Source organism: Oreochromis aureus, linkage group 5 (genome assembly GCF_013358895.1).
Source record: "Oreochromis aureus strain Israel breed Guangdong linkage group 5, ZZ_aureus, whole genome shotgun sequence".
NCBI lineage: Eukaryota > Metazoa > Chordata > Actinopteri > Cichliformes > Cichlidae > Oreochromis > Oreochromis aureus.
The window spans coordinates 39,891,625-39,908,209 of NC_052946.1; the positions used below are offsets into that span (position 1 = coordinate 39,891,625).

The 16,585-nt window shown below is 43.5% G+C and overlaps 1 protein-coding gene across 1 annotated transcript in view; it reads right to left on the reverse strand.

Moving 5' to 3' along the window:
• si:dkey-49n23.1 (semaphorin-3D) overlaps nt 1-16,585 on the reverse strand; it is a 111,316-nt gene that overhangs the window by 62,755 nt on the left and 31,976 nt on the right. Inside the window, exon 2 of the mRNA XM_031735721.2 lies at nt 4,059-4,294. Within this exon, the coding sequence (XP_031591581.1) occupies nt 4,059-4,251 (193 nt within the window). The 5' untranslated portion in view covers nt 4,252-4,294. The remainder of the gene's footprint in view (nt 1-4,058; nt 4,295-16,585) is intronic.

Here is a 16,585-nt window from a genome sequence, read left to right on the forward strand (position 1 = left end):
TCCGCCACTTGGCTGCGCCTAGAAATCCTGTCCATAAAAATTATGAACAGAATCGGTGACAAAGGGCTGCCCTTTGACTTTAAATCATCAAACTGTAAATGATAAATTTTAAATTGTTATTGATCCCTTTATCCCGAGTCCTAAAGTGTATATTTATTTTCTTACTCTACTATATTTATTGTTCGTTTATTTGCACTGCTGTAACTGGAGCCTCGTCGTCTCGTCTCTCTATATACTGGACTGTATGTAGCGGAGATGACAATAAAGTTTACTTTGACTTTAGCAGCGCGCAGGCGCACCGAGGGCTCTCGCGCTCAGTTTTCGTGTATGGAATTTCGAAAAAACATCGGTGCAAATTATAAGTCTGTATCATAATGTCCGGTGTTTTCGTGTTTGTTTTGTTTTTATTTTGTTTTATTTTGCGAGTTGGTTATTAGATGCTGCTCCAGCCAGCCAGAGAATCCCCCGCCGCCCCGCCCTCTCCTCCCTGTGCCGCAAGCAGCAGGCGCACCTCACTCCCAGCAAATGGGCGATAGAAAACCGATTGGTGCCTATGACATTCCCAATATGCGCTGGCTGCCGTCGGGGCAGCATGAGTACGAGCATTTTTTTTTTTTTCGCCGATGTCCGTGATGCCGCCCCCATCACGATGCCGCCCCGGGCAACCGCCCGTGTCGCCCGTATCTAAAACCGCTACTGTCTATGGGGACTGGCTTACTGGTGGAGCCTCAAGTGGACACTAGAGGAACTGCAGCTTCAACATTTTAGTGCTAGCTTCATGTTTTAGGGTCAGAGGTCGCAGTTTGTATAGAAATCATAAATTGATGACATAAATAATTTTGCTTAATTAATTATTATTAATTATTAATAAACATGCCATCACTTAACAGGAAATTAGTTCATTATTTATCATTTCTTATCAAAAATGTTCGGCCAAAATAACTTTCAATTTAATAGTTTAAATTTTATTCATATAGCACCAAATCACAACAACAGTACTGTACGGTAAGACCCGACAATAACACAGAACAAGTGTCTCCATGTAAGAGCTGCAGTTTCCACTGAGGTATTATGTGCTTCTGTTTTTATCTTTAATCCATCAAAATAACTTTCAGGTCTTTCGAGTTTCCTTTTCCCTCCCTTTGTATCGCTGACATTCATTGAGTGTATTCAAATGTCTCTGACTTCAATAATCCCGTCAGGTCCTCGGCGATTATTCCGAAACCCTCCCCTCTCACTTCAGCACAATCGCTCGATTGTTACAAACAGCACAGTCACTGCTTCACTAATTCCAGTCTTCCATGTCTTCACTCATTCATTCAGCAGACAAACACTCGCTAACCGCGGCACAATGAGACCAGCCGCCCTGAACTAATTACCGCTGGATAGGAAGCAGTTGTTGGCTTTACTGGTGTTGCTGGTTGCCAAGGAGGAAGCAAGCATTCAGGGGGAGAAAAGTGTGTTAGTGTGATTGGAGCTGGATAGATGACTTCACTGGTGATTTAACAGAGTGTGAAGTGCTGTGCTCCTGCAGTGGAGAGCAATTTTATTTTCAATTTATGTCAAATTATCTCTTTAAGATGAATCTTTGTCACATTTCTGCTCATAAACTGCTGTTTTTCCTTCACTCAGAACAGCAGAACGAAAATGTGCACAGTCAAAAAGGCTTTGTAATATTTTGTATAGCAGACTGGATTTGAAATAGCGCAGTGAGGAAAGTGGACAGATTGTTTTTAGGAAGTGAAGCTGCAGTCCAGGCCTGGCAAAGCATGTCGAGACACCACGAGTCATCTGATGACGGTCCCAGCCAGACTTAAAAACAACCGTACTTTGTCTCAGAATCTGAAATAAAAATCTACGTTTACATTTTTTGGGCCTTTCTTGGTTGTGAAAACTGACCGTAATCTCAAAGGAATCACAAACTTGTGCTAACAAAAGCTCACGTTGGTCAGACAGCCAAACAATTCAAAACAAAGCACAAACTGCACATTCATCACCTTTAGGATCTCCGTTCACCGTCACAGCGACGCTCGGCTTTAAAAATGCATCCCTGCAGCTCACCTGGTACAGCACACACCACGTGTACTGAACTGTAACCTCACTACCTGAGGGCCCACGGAGAAAAAATCTGAATAACTTAAAATACAATAAAACAACATGAAAAAAAACAAAGTATCTGTTAAAAAAATCTGACTAGAAAAAAAACAGAAAATATCAGATGTGACGCTAAAGTGAGTCAGAGCAGCGTCTGGCAAAATGTTCTGTCCAGCCCTCACCAGCACAGCCAGCAGGATGCTGGTGAGGGGCAGCCAATCAGGAAAAGGTGGGAGGAGCTAAAGCTGCTCATTTTAGGTAATGAAACAAAGTGTATGATACAGAAGGATTATTCTGAACTGTCAATCATGCCCAACAGGTTGTTGGTTCGTCTGACATCCAAAAACTGGAAGCGTCCATTTGGTGTCACATATGATGAAAACAAAGAAAAAAATCATCACAGATCCTCAAAATATTCAAAACCATTGGAGTATTTGTTTGGTGTTTCATAATTCTACCGAGGTAAAGTAAAAGCTCGCTATCTGGGAAACAAAATCTTTAAACCAGCCAATAATCCAACAATAATCCAGGGCCTGGTTTAAAGCAGGCTAAAGGGAGAGGAGATAAAACTCCTTGTGTCCGATGGAGGATTATCACAGTTTAATGTCTACAACAGTGAAGCTGAGGATTAATCTCCAGCTTTAAGAAAAAAAGCCAAACTCCTTCATTTGCATCTTCTAAACGCTGCAGTATGAAGTCTGCATGTCGGTGATGACAGCGACCTGCAGGTGGCTGACTCCATCAGGAGTGTTTTATGGCCACCGTTAGCTCATAACATAGTCTCCCACTTTAATTCTGCTCACTGCACTCATGAAATATTTTACTGTAGACAAAAAGCTTTTGCTATTGACATTAATCAGGGCGTCGCAGCTCAGTGTCCTTTAAAACTCTGGAAAAGTAAAGGAAACTGTGACTTTGCTGTACGTGGGGGACATTTTCACAGCGACACAAGTCCCCGGATCACTTTGTGTGTTATAGACATTACTTCACTGACAGAGTTATGAAGTTCTCTCCAGCTCCGACTGCAATAAGCCCCCAGAGATTATGACTTTACTGCTGAAAAACTTTAGCCGGATACAGACAGACCGTTCTACCATCACACATCACAAAAGCCAGGAAATAATCCAACATCCACTTTCACCAGCACCTTAATCAAGTCTCGACTGTACAAGTGGGGACGTTAACTGATAGGCAGTGACCCAATAACGATACGAAACAGTCGCAGTTTTCTCATGTGAAAATAGGAAAAGAAAAAAGGAAGATGACAGATGGAAAAGTTCCGCCTGTGAGGTTAAACTCAATTATGAAGATATTGTTTCTCAGCTCTGCTACTGGCCACCAAAGAAAGCCTGAAACAATCCAATTCAATGGCCAACTGTGATCCTAACAGGCCTTCTGACTCCCAGTGTTCATGTGTTCACTGAAAAGCTCCGTGGAAAGCTACGACCAGTGACAGTCGTGATTAATGGTGCTGTTTAAATCCGTCGCAAAACAGGCAAATTAGGCCTAAAGTGTTTGTATGGATGCAGTTAGAGACCAAAGGAATCACATAAACTGTGGACATGAAAATGTATGTTTGTCATTGGTGTGTTTGTGGTGCAGATGTGAGGTTCTAACATCCAAACATCACAGCTAGCACTTGATTTTCTTTGGTTTCACTCATTCTGTTTATTAAATAGCTGGAAAGTCAGGCTTTACCCACGATACACCCACAGCTTTGAGACTGCTCTAATCCTCACTGACTGGTCTGTTGCTCTATTTCTTTTTACTGGTACCATAACGATGGATTACTAACTGGGCAAAGTGGGCAACTGCTCAGGGGCCCAAGACCCTAAGAGCCTCTTTTTAACTATTTTTGACACCTTTAAAATAATTACGTCTACTTGTTCAGTGAAAAATCCTCAAACACTGGAGGCTTCAAAAGTGCAGCACTTGTTCTCAGCACGTTCTGACGTGATCCCTACCTGAGTGGGAGAGCTGCAGCCGCGGCCCCGTTTGGCTCCAGGTTTTGGCTTCGGGGGCGGAGCTCGATGCTGCAGGCTGGAGCCACAGCAGAGGGATGAGAAACACCATCATGACCATCGCGTGCACAGACGCCGCTCCTCGGGTCCTGACTGCACCTGCAGCCGGCAGGGCTGCAGCAAAAATCAGCATCATCGTGAAGAAGGACCGTCTGACCGGTTACATCACACTCAGGCAGCTGATAGGAGGAGAAATGAGAAACAGGAAGGAGATGACACATTGTGTTAGCGATGCTTTTGAAGCTCAAGAAGTTTAAAATGCTCATAATCCAAGAGCAGCTCAGACAAATCCAGTCTGGCTCCACCTTCACAGAAACATTTACATGTAACCTGCTGTGTTCGGCTTTGTGGTGAGATCACGCTGCATGGACAGCATCAGTGTTTAACCTACAGGCTGGTGGTATCAGCAGCAGAACAAGGACCACCGTCACCGTGCAAGACTGTGGAGTTTGTCTGCAAACTGGAGAGGCTGCTAATTATTATGATGCAGAGGAGAGGATGTTATGTGCAGCATTAGAAACAGTCTATTTAAAAACACCAGATGAAACCAGCTTCACTGTTGAGTTATTCCAGTCGAGCTCAGTTTAATTATTCGGTTCACGGTAGTTTGGAGCTTCTGCAGGATGACTGAGGAGGACGGGGGGCGATGTGCAGCTCAGACTTTGCACCAGCTGGTGTGTGACCTCTTTAGAGGACTTCTGAGCTACTTGCAGCTAATGATGTGGGTTAAACAAACACCAGAGTTTTCTCTGTGATGATGTCATCTGACTATTCAGGGCTCGTTACTACTGCACATGATGTGGTCGCTGCATTAATGTTCTTTAATAAGCGTACCCACAGCGCTGCAGTGTTTTGCTCAGAGAGCACCAACACTCAGCAGCCCGGTGGGCAGTAATGCATGCAGTTATCCTGCAGCAGGATTTATGTGTGCATTAATGAGTCTTTCTTTGAGCAGTTTGCATGTTCTTCCTGTGCTTGCTCAGGTTTTCTCTGGGTGGCTTGAAAGATGTTGGAAGACAGCGCTGTGGGAAGGTGGTTTGTAAAGTGCTCTCAGTGGTCTGAATGAACAGGAAAATGCTGTTTAAACAGTTCATTCCCATTTAAAATCAAAATACATCACATTATTCACAGCGTGCTGTACTAAATCAGTCATGCCCCATTTTATAGCAAATCATCCAAAACCTCTGAATATTTCACCTGATGATGCAAACTCCCTCTAAAGCCGATGAAGTGTCACAAAGCGGTTCATGAAAAGAAGAGATGCCCGAGTTGTGTCAGTTTATGAGAAGAAGCTGTGCAATCAGATAGAGACAGATCTCATTAAATTAAGTCAACAGTGAAGGATGAAGATAAACTATTACTGGAATATGTTTACATTCATATCGGAGGAGCCCAGAATCCATCCAGAGGGGCTTACTGGCATCTTAATCTAAGAAAACACTGGATGTTCTCTTGGCAAACGGCACTAGCCACATATCTCATTTAGAAAACATTCCTAAATGTGAACAGCGCTCATACACTCCAAAAACAGAGACAGACACAGAGAGAGAGCCAAAAGGCAGACCATAAATAATGTGTCAGGTTCTTCTTGGCCTGCTGAGTGAAGACGGATGCTGAAAGACAACCTAAACATTTCCAGTGTGTTTGCAGACAGACTCAAAAGCTCGGCCGACGGCGTGACTGTTACGAGTCGGAGCGTGAGGTCATCGTTCGCGTCACGTGTGTCGAACAAGAAGCAAAGAAACAGTTTGTTTACCTACTTGAGTTTGGTTATTTGGGAATCAGACACCTGAACTAAATCCATTAAAGCGGCTCCATCTGATATTCACAGATAATTAAATTCAAATTAAATACATTTTTGCAGAAACAGCCAAACTGTCCAGATCAAAAATCGAATCGCGTTTCCAAAACAAACAACCCAGTTTTCCTTTTTTATTTCCCATATTCCCAAACTTCCTCTGCACTTTGGATTCATCTTTAGCAAATCACAAACACCTGGATAACTCTCCAGCACGCAGGAACTACAGCGAGGCAGGCGGCTCAGTTAATGTGGGAAAGTAGCTCACGAGGGAACCGGGTCAATTTATCACTTTGTGCCGTTCATAAATTATGGAGACGGCCGGTTTCAAGACTCTAGTTTGAGGGATGAACAGAGACGTACCTGCTGAGAGAGGGAAGGCAGGTACCTGCAGCTTGTTAGTAACTCTGCTCAATCTGATTGTCCTCCGCAAAATCTAAGATGCAATGATGGACAGACGAAGGGACAGAGGGGTGAAATCAATCCAGGTATAAATGGTGTCTTCCACAGTTTTACATATGTTGGTTTTGTTATTTTGAGTCTTCCTAGTCACTTTGAGCCTCTTTGTGGTCGTTCTCTCCGTCTGTAGTCGGTCTGAGTGTGTCTGGAGATGTTTTCAGGCATCCTGTGGTCCTTTAAAGGCCCTTCATTGTTGTTTGCATTCCTCTGTGGTTATTCTTTGTTTCTTTGTGGTCATATTCAGTTTCTTTGTCATCGTTTTCTCTCTCTGTGGCCTTTTTTCACGTCTCATTTTGGTTACATTTCATTTTTTTGTACAGTTCCTTTGTGTCTACTTGGACCTGCAACAATAAAACTCGATGTTAACAGCTGTTTAGTCCAATAGAATCTCCTGATTTCATTGAGCTTATTGGAGCATGTCTAGTAGCAAATTAATGAGAACAACAGCAGTCTTAACCTAATATTATTCCTTCTACTTTATCCATAGCCTAACCTAAATTATCCCAGCCCGTAAGGCACAGGACCCGCCCATGTTATCAAACCATAATTTGTCATAATCTATCAGAGCGGATGGCTGGCTAACATCTTGTCAGCTGGTTTTAAAGAGCTCAACAGGTTGGACAGACGCCTGCTGACAGAAGAAAGACAGCTGAAGGTTTTTCCCTCGGCCGCGTTTTAATTCAACCTCAGCATGACTTGGCAGCAGCGCTCTGAGCATGTGAGAACTAAAACGTTCAAGAGCTCACTGGTATCATCAGAGGAGGAGCTTTTCCATACTGGATGCACGCTGGGATGCACTAACAAGCTTTTCCAACCTGAGGAATTTCCGCTTGGCTTCTCAGTTCTGCCACACTGAAAAATAAAAAGCTTTCCTTAATGATGCAATCGAGGGAAATTGATGCCTTAATTAGACGATATTTCGAAGGTTTAATGCAACTACACGCATCAAAGCAGCTGAGAATGAGTCACGACTTAATGACAGCCTTTAATATCCTGCAACTCTAATCCAGCTAATGGTAGACTTGCAAATAAAACCCTTTCATATGAAAAGCATTCCTGTGTAATTCCTGGTGATGATGGATTATTGACTGTCATGGCTCATTTTATTGTTTGAAACTATGACAGTAATGACAGTCAAACACCGGAGAACAAACACAGCGCATTTAAAAGTTTCTTTGGTTGAAGGAAATCTCCTGTCAGAGCCGAATCCTCACACAGTGAGGCAGAAAACGGCGCAAACATCCTACTGATGAGAGCTCACTTAAAAATGTGTGTGTGGGTAATTTCAAGTAAACAACAGTAAAGCTGTCACCCCAGGGTTAAAAATCCAGGGAACAGACAGAGAGAGCGGTTTTTCTGCATCAGTTATTATACATGTAAAATATAAGCACACACAGATGCGATGGAGTGAAACTCGAGGAAGCGGCCTCTTCAGATCTGTCAACGTGGAGACAGACGAGGACAAAGCGTCTCTTCCTCTCTGCTCGTCTGACATGCAAACATGTGACTGAGCGTCTTGAGAAACTGTACTGCAGTGGAAACAAAGAAACGTGAAGTGCAGAGATCACACGTGAAGACGCTCGTCCGCCTGTCTGTCTGTGTGTTTGTACCCAAGGAAACCTCTGGGTGTTGTCGAGATTCTAAATAAATTCCTAAAGGAAACTCATCGTTTGTTTCCACTGTCTGTCGCTGTGATTCAGTCAGACTGAACACACGCACAAACAAACCTGAGATCCAAACACACTACGCAGTCTCTTTCACAGCCAAACAATGTGGCAAAGCCAGCGAGATAAGAGGGTCAAGTTTTGAAGGCAGCTCTAAAAATAAACCAGATGTTTATGGCATTTTTCTGAGGGGTGGGGGTCAGATTCAGGTCAAAGACAACTGTTAGTTTAAGCTAAACATTTAGCACTGTGGCTGTACTAGCATCACCTGACCACCCAGAGCATTCAGAGCATTATGCAACTAATAAATCAGTACAGTTTTACATGTTTGAATGGAAAAACCCACTAAAAGGGACCAAGTCAAAGACTGTATATAAAATATGGACATAGCTGCCGGTTGGCTGGGCTACACTTATTTTATTTGAACTTTATCAGCTATTATAAATTAGCTTGGTTAGCAAGCTGAATTCATTCAAACAGAAGTTTGGGACACAAATGTGTTTATTTCTGCTTTAAAATTGGACATTAACACAGGAGTCTATGGGACTGACTCACTATTGACACCTTAAGTAAACATTAGAGGACCTGCAGCGATTGGCACATCAGCGTTGGCTCTTTTTCATCCCCGGAGGTTGTTCTCTTGGACCGAGTACAGAAAAACACAAGTTCACTTAGAAATGTCTAAGAACTGTGTCCCCGTATCAAGCATCGCAGCCATAAAGCAGCCAGAGAGTAGAAGTGGGCGATATTGTTGTGGAGAACCGTTCCCATGGTTATCAGCTGGATCCATCTTTATTTTCTGTTCCTGCTGCATGGCGGGGGTCGCTGCCAAACAATGAGTAAACACAACAAGCTGTGTCACATCCCGGTTTGCAGCCTCATCAGGAATCACTGCAGGTTTTAATGAACAAGAACCCTGCGATGCTTTCTTGTGCTGAGCTGATGGAGGTCAGGACACTGCAAAGAAGAAAAGCTGAGTGATATCAAAGAGTCAGACTGTGTATCAGTGACCTTGTAACCCACATCCTCAAACCCAGAGCTCCTGAAATAGGCTGTTTTTGCCCACAAATATCCACTCTTTGTGCACAGCTTCCTATGTTAGCTGAAGGAGAGGTTTGTTTGAATGACGAGAGGATAAAAATGTCTAAAACGGGCTTCCCATTGGTTCCCAACACATCGCGCTTCAAAGGAAAAGGAAACATTTTTGTTTTCTTGTTGATTCGGTTCATTCGTCTGCAGGCCAGACAGAGAAATCCTGCAGGCATCACTGAGATGATTTCACCGCCACCTCACAGAAAACCCTTCCAAGAGTCTGGATTTTGCAAAGAAATCATGTTTTTTCAAATGAATCAGCCGATGCCGCAGGAGGAGACGGGAGGCTCGGCCGCTCCTGTTGCGATGGCACCGTCCACACTTTGGACCTGCTTATAAAATCAGAGCCTCTGAATGCTTCACATGCTTTCTGTGACCTTCATCTCCCTGCAGAGTAGAAGCAAGCGTGTCTCGCTCCTGGTCGGGGGATTAAGTAGTTTTATTATGTTTACAGGAGGAGGAGGTGAAAACGTGGCTGGCCACTTGAGGGAAGCTGAAAAATCTCATTTTAACTGCTGGGATGATTTATCAGCAGAGAGGTGGAGGACTCCCACTGTTCTTCTTCTGCTCTTTCTGGTTTCGTTTGTTTAATTCATACCTTCATGTTTGAGTATTTCTGCATCATCCTCCTCTTCATTGCTCTACTTTTCCCTCCTTTAACCCTCTTTATTGAAACTCCCTCTCTCTCTCTGCTGTTAGCACCTGATCTCTTTTTCTTACTCCCTCCGTCCTCCTCCGAGTCTCCTCCCTTACTTTAACATTTCTTGTTGTAAGTCAACCAGCGAAGGTGATAGCTTTACAACATCTCTCTGCCAACCCTCTAATCCTCACCGTGATTTAATAACTCCTCTTCTTCCATCTGAACCTCCCCGCTAATCCCTCCACTCATACTTCAACACTGAGAAATGCAATATCTTTTTTGTGTCTTAAATCTTAAATCCACACAAGTCTGTCTCTCTCTTTCATGTAACGCTGACTTATTTCCAACAAATCCCTAATCTAATAATCTTTATCCTTAGCCCATGCTTTATGCAGCTCCACAACCTGACCACACTCTTCTTCTTCTGCAGCAGCAGAAGAAGAAGTCTTTGGTTCAAAAACAGGCTTAGGAAAGCAAAATGTACTTAAAGAATGAAAAGTGTTTCCTGTGTACTAAAACTTCCCACTATACAAAGATAAAGCAAAATATGACAGAAGGAGCCTTTGTCACCTCCTTCTAATCACCTCATTTGCAATTATAAACTCCCAATATAAAAAAATATAAGATCATATTTAAACAAGAAAGGTGGAGAGCTCAATAAGGCCTTGAGAGAAGTTGGCAACGCCCGCGATGTCTGCGACGACCTGGTTACTAAGATGGTGCTGCACCAAAAAACCTCCTGATTGCTTTGATCATCAGCCGATTGCATGAAAAACACTGCAAATACGACTCTCGGAGCGAAGGCAAAATTGAAAACACATCACAAGGAGCTTTTACCTTCTTCCAGCTTGTATCTGCCAGAAACTGCCCACCAACCAGTGACTGGTGGTAGCCAGACGATCTCTGATTGGTGTCTATCTCCGTGTGACTCACTTGGATAAACTAGAATAAGCAGCTGATGCAAATAAGCTCAGTTAGTGAGCTGCACCCATAGAATGAATAGGTGCATCTCAGAGAAATAGATGCCTGATAATTAGTGCTCCTGTGAATAACAGGAGTGCAGCTCGTTGACATTTCCACCTTTGCGGACACTTAAACACATTTATCGTCGTCTAAAGTCTTCACTTTGCCGCAGGGACAATAAATCTGGGTTTTGCTCAAAATAATTGGCTGATTAAATCAAAAATGAAAACGTTGTTAGCTTAAGCTCTGTAGTGTATTTCTATGTTTTATGAACTCGTGTGTTTCGGTGGGTGGTGGGGAGTTCACATCAATCCTCAGTGAGCAGGTGCACAGCCCCGGGCCCCCGATCCAGCAGGCACCCACTGGTACCTGACTGTACAGCTGAAACACACGCCCGGCGTCTATTTATCTCTCTTAGTGAGCAGAACATAACAACATTCTTGGTTTACTCATGGTGGGTTTAAGGTCACACAGACGGGCAGGGTGCTGACAGTACTAATGCGCAGCTTATGCAAGAGTCGAATACACGAGCACGTGTGGAATGTGACCCTTTAAACAACAACACCTTCAAGATCGAGTTCATCACAAGCATGACAGAAACCCTCCATCCATCCATCCATCCATCCATCCATCCATCCATCCATCCATCCATCCATCCGTCCATCCGTCCATCCATCCATCCATCCGTCCATCCGTCCGTGCGTCCATCCATCTTTTTAACTGGATAATTCTATTCCCTCTACTGTAGATCTGTGTGTCTATTTGTAATTAGATAACAGGTACAGTAAAGAAGTCCTGCCCTGTTATTACAGCTGTGATAGGCCGGCTTCTACAAATGGGAAGTTAATTACGTTATTTGAAGAGAAGAGAAAAATACAAAACGCTCTTTATTAAAACATCTTCTTAATCATCCAGGAAAGACTTCTTCAGTCTCAGCTGACTGCAGGTTTCCCCAAACCTTATAACCAGTACATTTGCATAATGACTGAAACCAGCCCACTGAAGGAACAATGGGCTGGGAGATCAGTTCCTTAATCATAATTATGCAAATTCCCATGACCATTGATCAACAATCACTGACCAAAACCCACTGATCAATGGCCATGGGTACCATTCACAGAGAGTTGGGGAATGGCTGCAATCACAGCATTGTAAGACGGCAAAAGATGGTCTCTGTGGCTTTTAAACCCCAAAATACGCTGCGCCAAAAACTGGTCCACCCCAAGGATCGGGTCCCCCGACACAAACAGAGTAACATAGTGTACGCTGTTAAGTGCAGGAGGATTGCCAGGATTTATACATCGGGGAAACCAAACAACTTTTGGCTACAACACAGCAGAGCTACCTCGTCAGGCCAGGACTCTGCAGTCTATTCACACCTACAGGCCAGTGGACACTCTTTCAATGATGAGGATGTACACATCCTGGACAGGGAGGAACGCTGGTTTGAGCGCGGAGTCAAGGAGGCCATTTACGTGAAAAGGGAAAGACCATCTCTGAATGGAGGAGGGGCCTAAGGGTACATCTGTCACCATCTTACAATGCTGTGATTGCAGCCATTCCCCAACTCTCTGAGAATGGGACTCATGGCCATTGGTCAGTGTTCTTTGATCAGTGGTATGCAAATGAGAATTTGCATAATTAAGATTAAGAAACTGACCTCACAGCCCATTGTTCCTTCTGTGGGCTGGTTTCAGTCATTATGCAAATGTACTGTTTATAAGGTTTGGGGAAACCTGCAGTCAGCTGAGACTGAAGAAGTCACTTGGATGAGTGACGAAACGTTTCTCCCACAAAACGCTACGTCCAGATGAACAGATTCAACTTTTGGAGAGCTCTTTATTAAACATTAAAGTATATTTGCAACAATATTAAATATTAAATATCCCCACGTGGGCTTTGAAAACATATTTGATGTACTTTCATTGTATATTTGTAATAAGCAATATTCAAAGGAAGTAAAGTACTGTAACTGGGCACTTTACGATAACGTGTTCTATGATTATCAGGGATGGAAATAATAAGAGCAAAAGCATTAGGAGGCAGTAAATCTCAGAGCTTTGCTCGGTATTTCAAAAGGACGGGAAACTTTTCTTCTTCTATTCTTTTTTTTTAACAGCACATAACTCTTTTGACTTACTTTATGGAGGCTTTCGCGTTGCCAGACATGACTGGCACGTTGTGCAGAGGTAAAAGCATTTACAAAGCAAAAGCAGATTCTGAACAAGGCGTTTTATTGTGGAAGTTTCTCTAATGTATGTTTAATATTTATGGTGCCGTATTTTCCTTCTCCATTTGTAAGGTCTGCTGTGTTTCTCTAACTTTGCTGTTCCTCTTTTTACAGCTCAGAGGACTTTGATTTATGCTCCTCGGCATCATTTGGAGATCTCAGCAAAGTGGTGACTGTTTCTACACATGAAACAGATACTGACAAAGTTTAAATTTGAGGAGATAATTTGCAGTTGAAAAAGGTGACAAATCCCAATACACGTTACAATACTCAGCATGTATGTTAGCTGCAGCTTTGTGGTTCGTGAACACGTTCTTCTGGTTTCGGAGACTCTCCGGCGGATGAACGATATCGAGATCGGCACAACAGCAACCAGGACAACAGATCAGCTGATAGGAAAACACGAGACAGGAAGAGCCAGGGCTGAATAGCAGCAAACAGAACCTTCACAATAAAAGTGAGGGGGGTGCATCATTCTGCATGGATAAAAAAACAGATATCCTTTGTGGATGTTAAAATATCTGTGCTGTATACTAATAGCTTCTCTTTATCAACAAAGCGTCTCCTTCTGCTGCTCATTCCTTCAGTTGTGTGAGCCACAGTGAGGAGACCAACCACCATGAAACAGTCACTGAGAGCACGCTGTCTTTATTCCAACTCCTGCTTTATATCTGAAGGCTGTTCTGCTGCCACATGGCTGTAAACCAGCTGAAGAAGCAGCTGTTCAGGATTTATTAAAACGTGCAGATGTGAAAAAAAGAGGGGGGTGAGCGTGCGTCAGTCATCCTACATTTAGCCACATCCTTTCATCCTTTCAAACACTCGGGGTTCACAGAGATCCCTCATTACGGCCTGTTAAGTCGTGATAAATCGGACTGACTCGGTTTTTTCTGCGAGGAGAAAATTATTGCTGCATTCTTGAATCACAGTCAAAGCCGTTAAAACTTATTTGGATGGAATTTATAGCAGCAGTAATAGAAATATAACCAGCAGTGCAAGCCAGGACCTGCACAGGATACAAGTGTGCTGCAGGTGGGTATTCACAGGGTTTTAAAAACTCATCACAGTCCATCCTTCTGATTTTGGCACTTTGGTCACATTCTCATCATCTTATAAATTTCTCTTAGGCTCAGTGCGTCTGCTGTGAGAGGCATTCAGAAGCAATCTGTAAAATTTCCTTCGATCTGAATGGCCACACTGAGCCGTTTCAGATGCACACGGGAGACACTGAGATTTGACTTTAGAGTTTTGTTTACAGGAGTCGATCCTCCGGCCCGTTTCACGGCTCTGAGATAAGATTTCAGAGCTGGACTGACGGACGTCAGACTCTCAGCAGGAAAGAAAACAAAATTCTTGAATCGAGGTCAAGAACATGAGTGATGGTGAAAGTTTTCGCTGGAAGGATCTGAACAAAAGGAGACTCGCTCTGACTTGTTTAGCTGCACCTGGAAGATGCTTGACGTTCCCCTGAATCTCGTGTGTTCACAATCCTGCTTTAATTTTATCATCCGCGCTGCGACTCTGCTCTGCACACACCACAGCCTGGGGGTGTTTCTACAGAGCTATGTTTTGTTGAATGTGAACCAAGAACCTGTGAACTCAGTGTGATGCATGGAGAACAGATTGCAAAGATCCCTAAGGCACAACTTTGGTTGGCTGCATCGTGCTGGAAAAGCTAAATGTGACTTTAGCCATCATTAATACCAATTACAGAAATTAGAGATTTTCTTTTAAATAAGACGAGTCATTTATAACCAGCGCTGAGCTCAGAACAACAAGGCAGGAAAATGACTTACTTTTGTTATGGGGGGGGGGAGTCTGGTGATTAGAGCGAGGTCCAAGAGGAAACCAGATATTTGATTTAGGTATTTATTAGGAACAGTTTGATTCATAGCAGGCAGTCCAGACATGTTTTCAGTCGGCATTAAGGACTCCAAGGAGACCGTCTGCTTTTTAGTTCAGTATTGTTTTACTGTGAGAAGCAGACGTAGTTACCACAAACTAATTAATGTGGAACTGGAGCAATGAGTGCTTATAACTGTGCATGTCATGTGAAAAACTACGCCCGAGCTTACTGTCCACAGATGTTCCACGGATATTCATGACAGTACATTTAGGAAAAGAGAAACAAGTATGGCTTGTTGGAAGCCAGAGGAGCGCCTCTGTGAAAGAAGATGGAAGCACGCCTTAGCTTTGCAAGCTGCATCTGATCAAACCACAAGAGCTCTGGTACAACGTCCAGACCAGACCGGAGTCTGGAACCAGCACTAACACCTCAGACCTGTCAGGACTGTGGTGGAGGGACGATAGTGTGGGCACCTCACAGCCGCACATGAACTCCTCTGTCCCACGGCTCAAGCGTGGGGTGACAGCCACGCCTCGGTGATGTCATAACCTGATGTGTCACTCATTGTAGCCATTGGAGACCTTGTGCATAACTGATGCGCCCTAGCTTCAACGAGGAACTGTGACACCCCAGATTTTTTCCTTTGCATGCGTTTCCTGTCTAAATGTGTTTTTATGTGTTGCATTTATGGTTTCTGGAGTGTATTTCCCCCATGTTTTTGTCTTTTGGGGTCACGCTACATTTATATTTTGAATAATGTCTGATTGCCTGGAATTACATTGAGGGATCTCTACCGGAACCAAATTCCTTGTATTTGTCTGCACATATACTTGGCCAATAAACACGATTCTGATTCTGATTCTGATTTATATTTTGAATAATGTCTGATTGCCTGGAATTACATTGAGGGATCTCCATCGCTTTAATTTCCTGAAGCCGGCCGAGTGAACCTTTCAGCGCGCCACAGTCCGGTGCGCCACAAAGACACCGTGGAGTCCTTTTATTCCACAGTTCATTAACCACCTCGCACAGATAAAGTGAAACCAGAGTGGAGTCTTTCTGAGGTGAAACCACAGGAGCCGCACCCGAGACAAGTGCACGTCTTGTTTTTTTCCACAAGCTCAGAGTCAAGACAAACAAACAGCATTGTGGGAACGGAGATGGTCTCTATGAGGAATTCTGGGAAGAGGAAATTTTCGTTTTTAACCCCCCCCTCCCCATTCTCTCTTTCTATGATCACTGCTTGTCCCTCTATCTGTTCAAGGCCTGTAGGAAATATTCTCTCACTCTGGGGGTTTCTGGGAAGAGGAAAAGAGCTGATGTCACTTCCACACAAGGACAGCGAGGACAAGGAAACAGGGCCCCTTGATTCTTAAACAACTACCATAATTTTGAAGTTAGTCATATATTGTTATGCTTTCTTCAACTGCATTGTTAGAGTTGAGACTTGACCACCTGCAGCCTGTTATTTAATCTGTTAGACTGAACTCAACGTTTAAGAAAATCAAGGCTACATCCTTCCTCTTTTAAATAAAACACGGCGTTCTTAACAGTTATTAGTTGCTCTATATTAAAGATTGGGTGTGTTTTTTAGCTGGACCTGTGAACACTGGTTGAATATCTCAGCCACTTTTGGATGGATTGCCATTGATGGTATCGAGGGCGACTGAGTCGGTAGAAACTAGAGAAGATTCCCGTTAAGGATGTCGACACCCTGTCCCCGACAGGCAAGTTTGAGAGGCACACAGGCGGCGGGATTGTTCCCTGGATTGCATGAA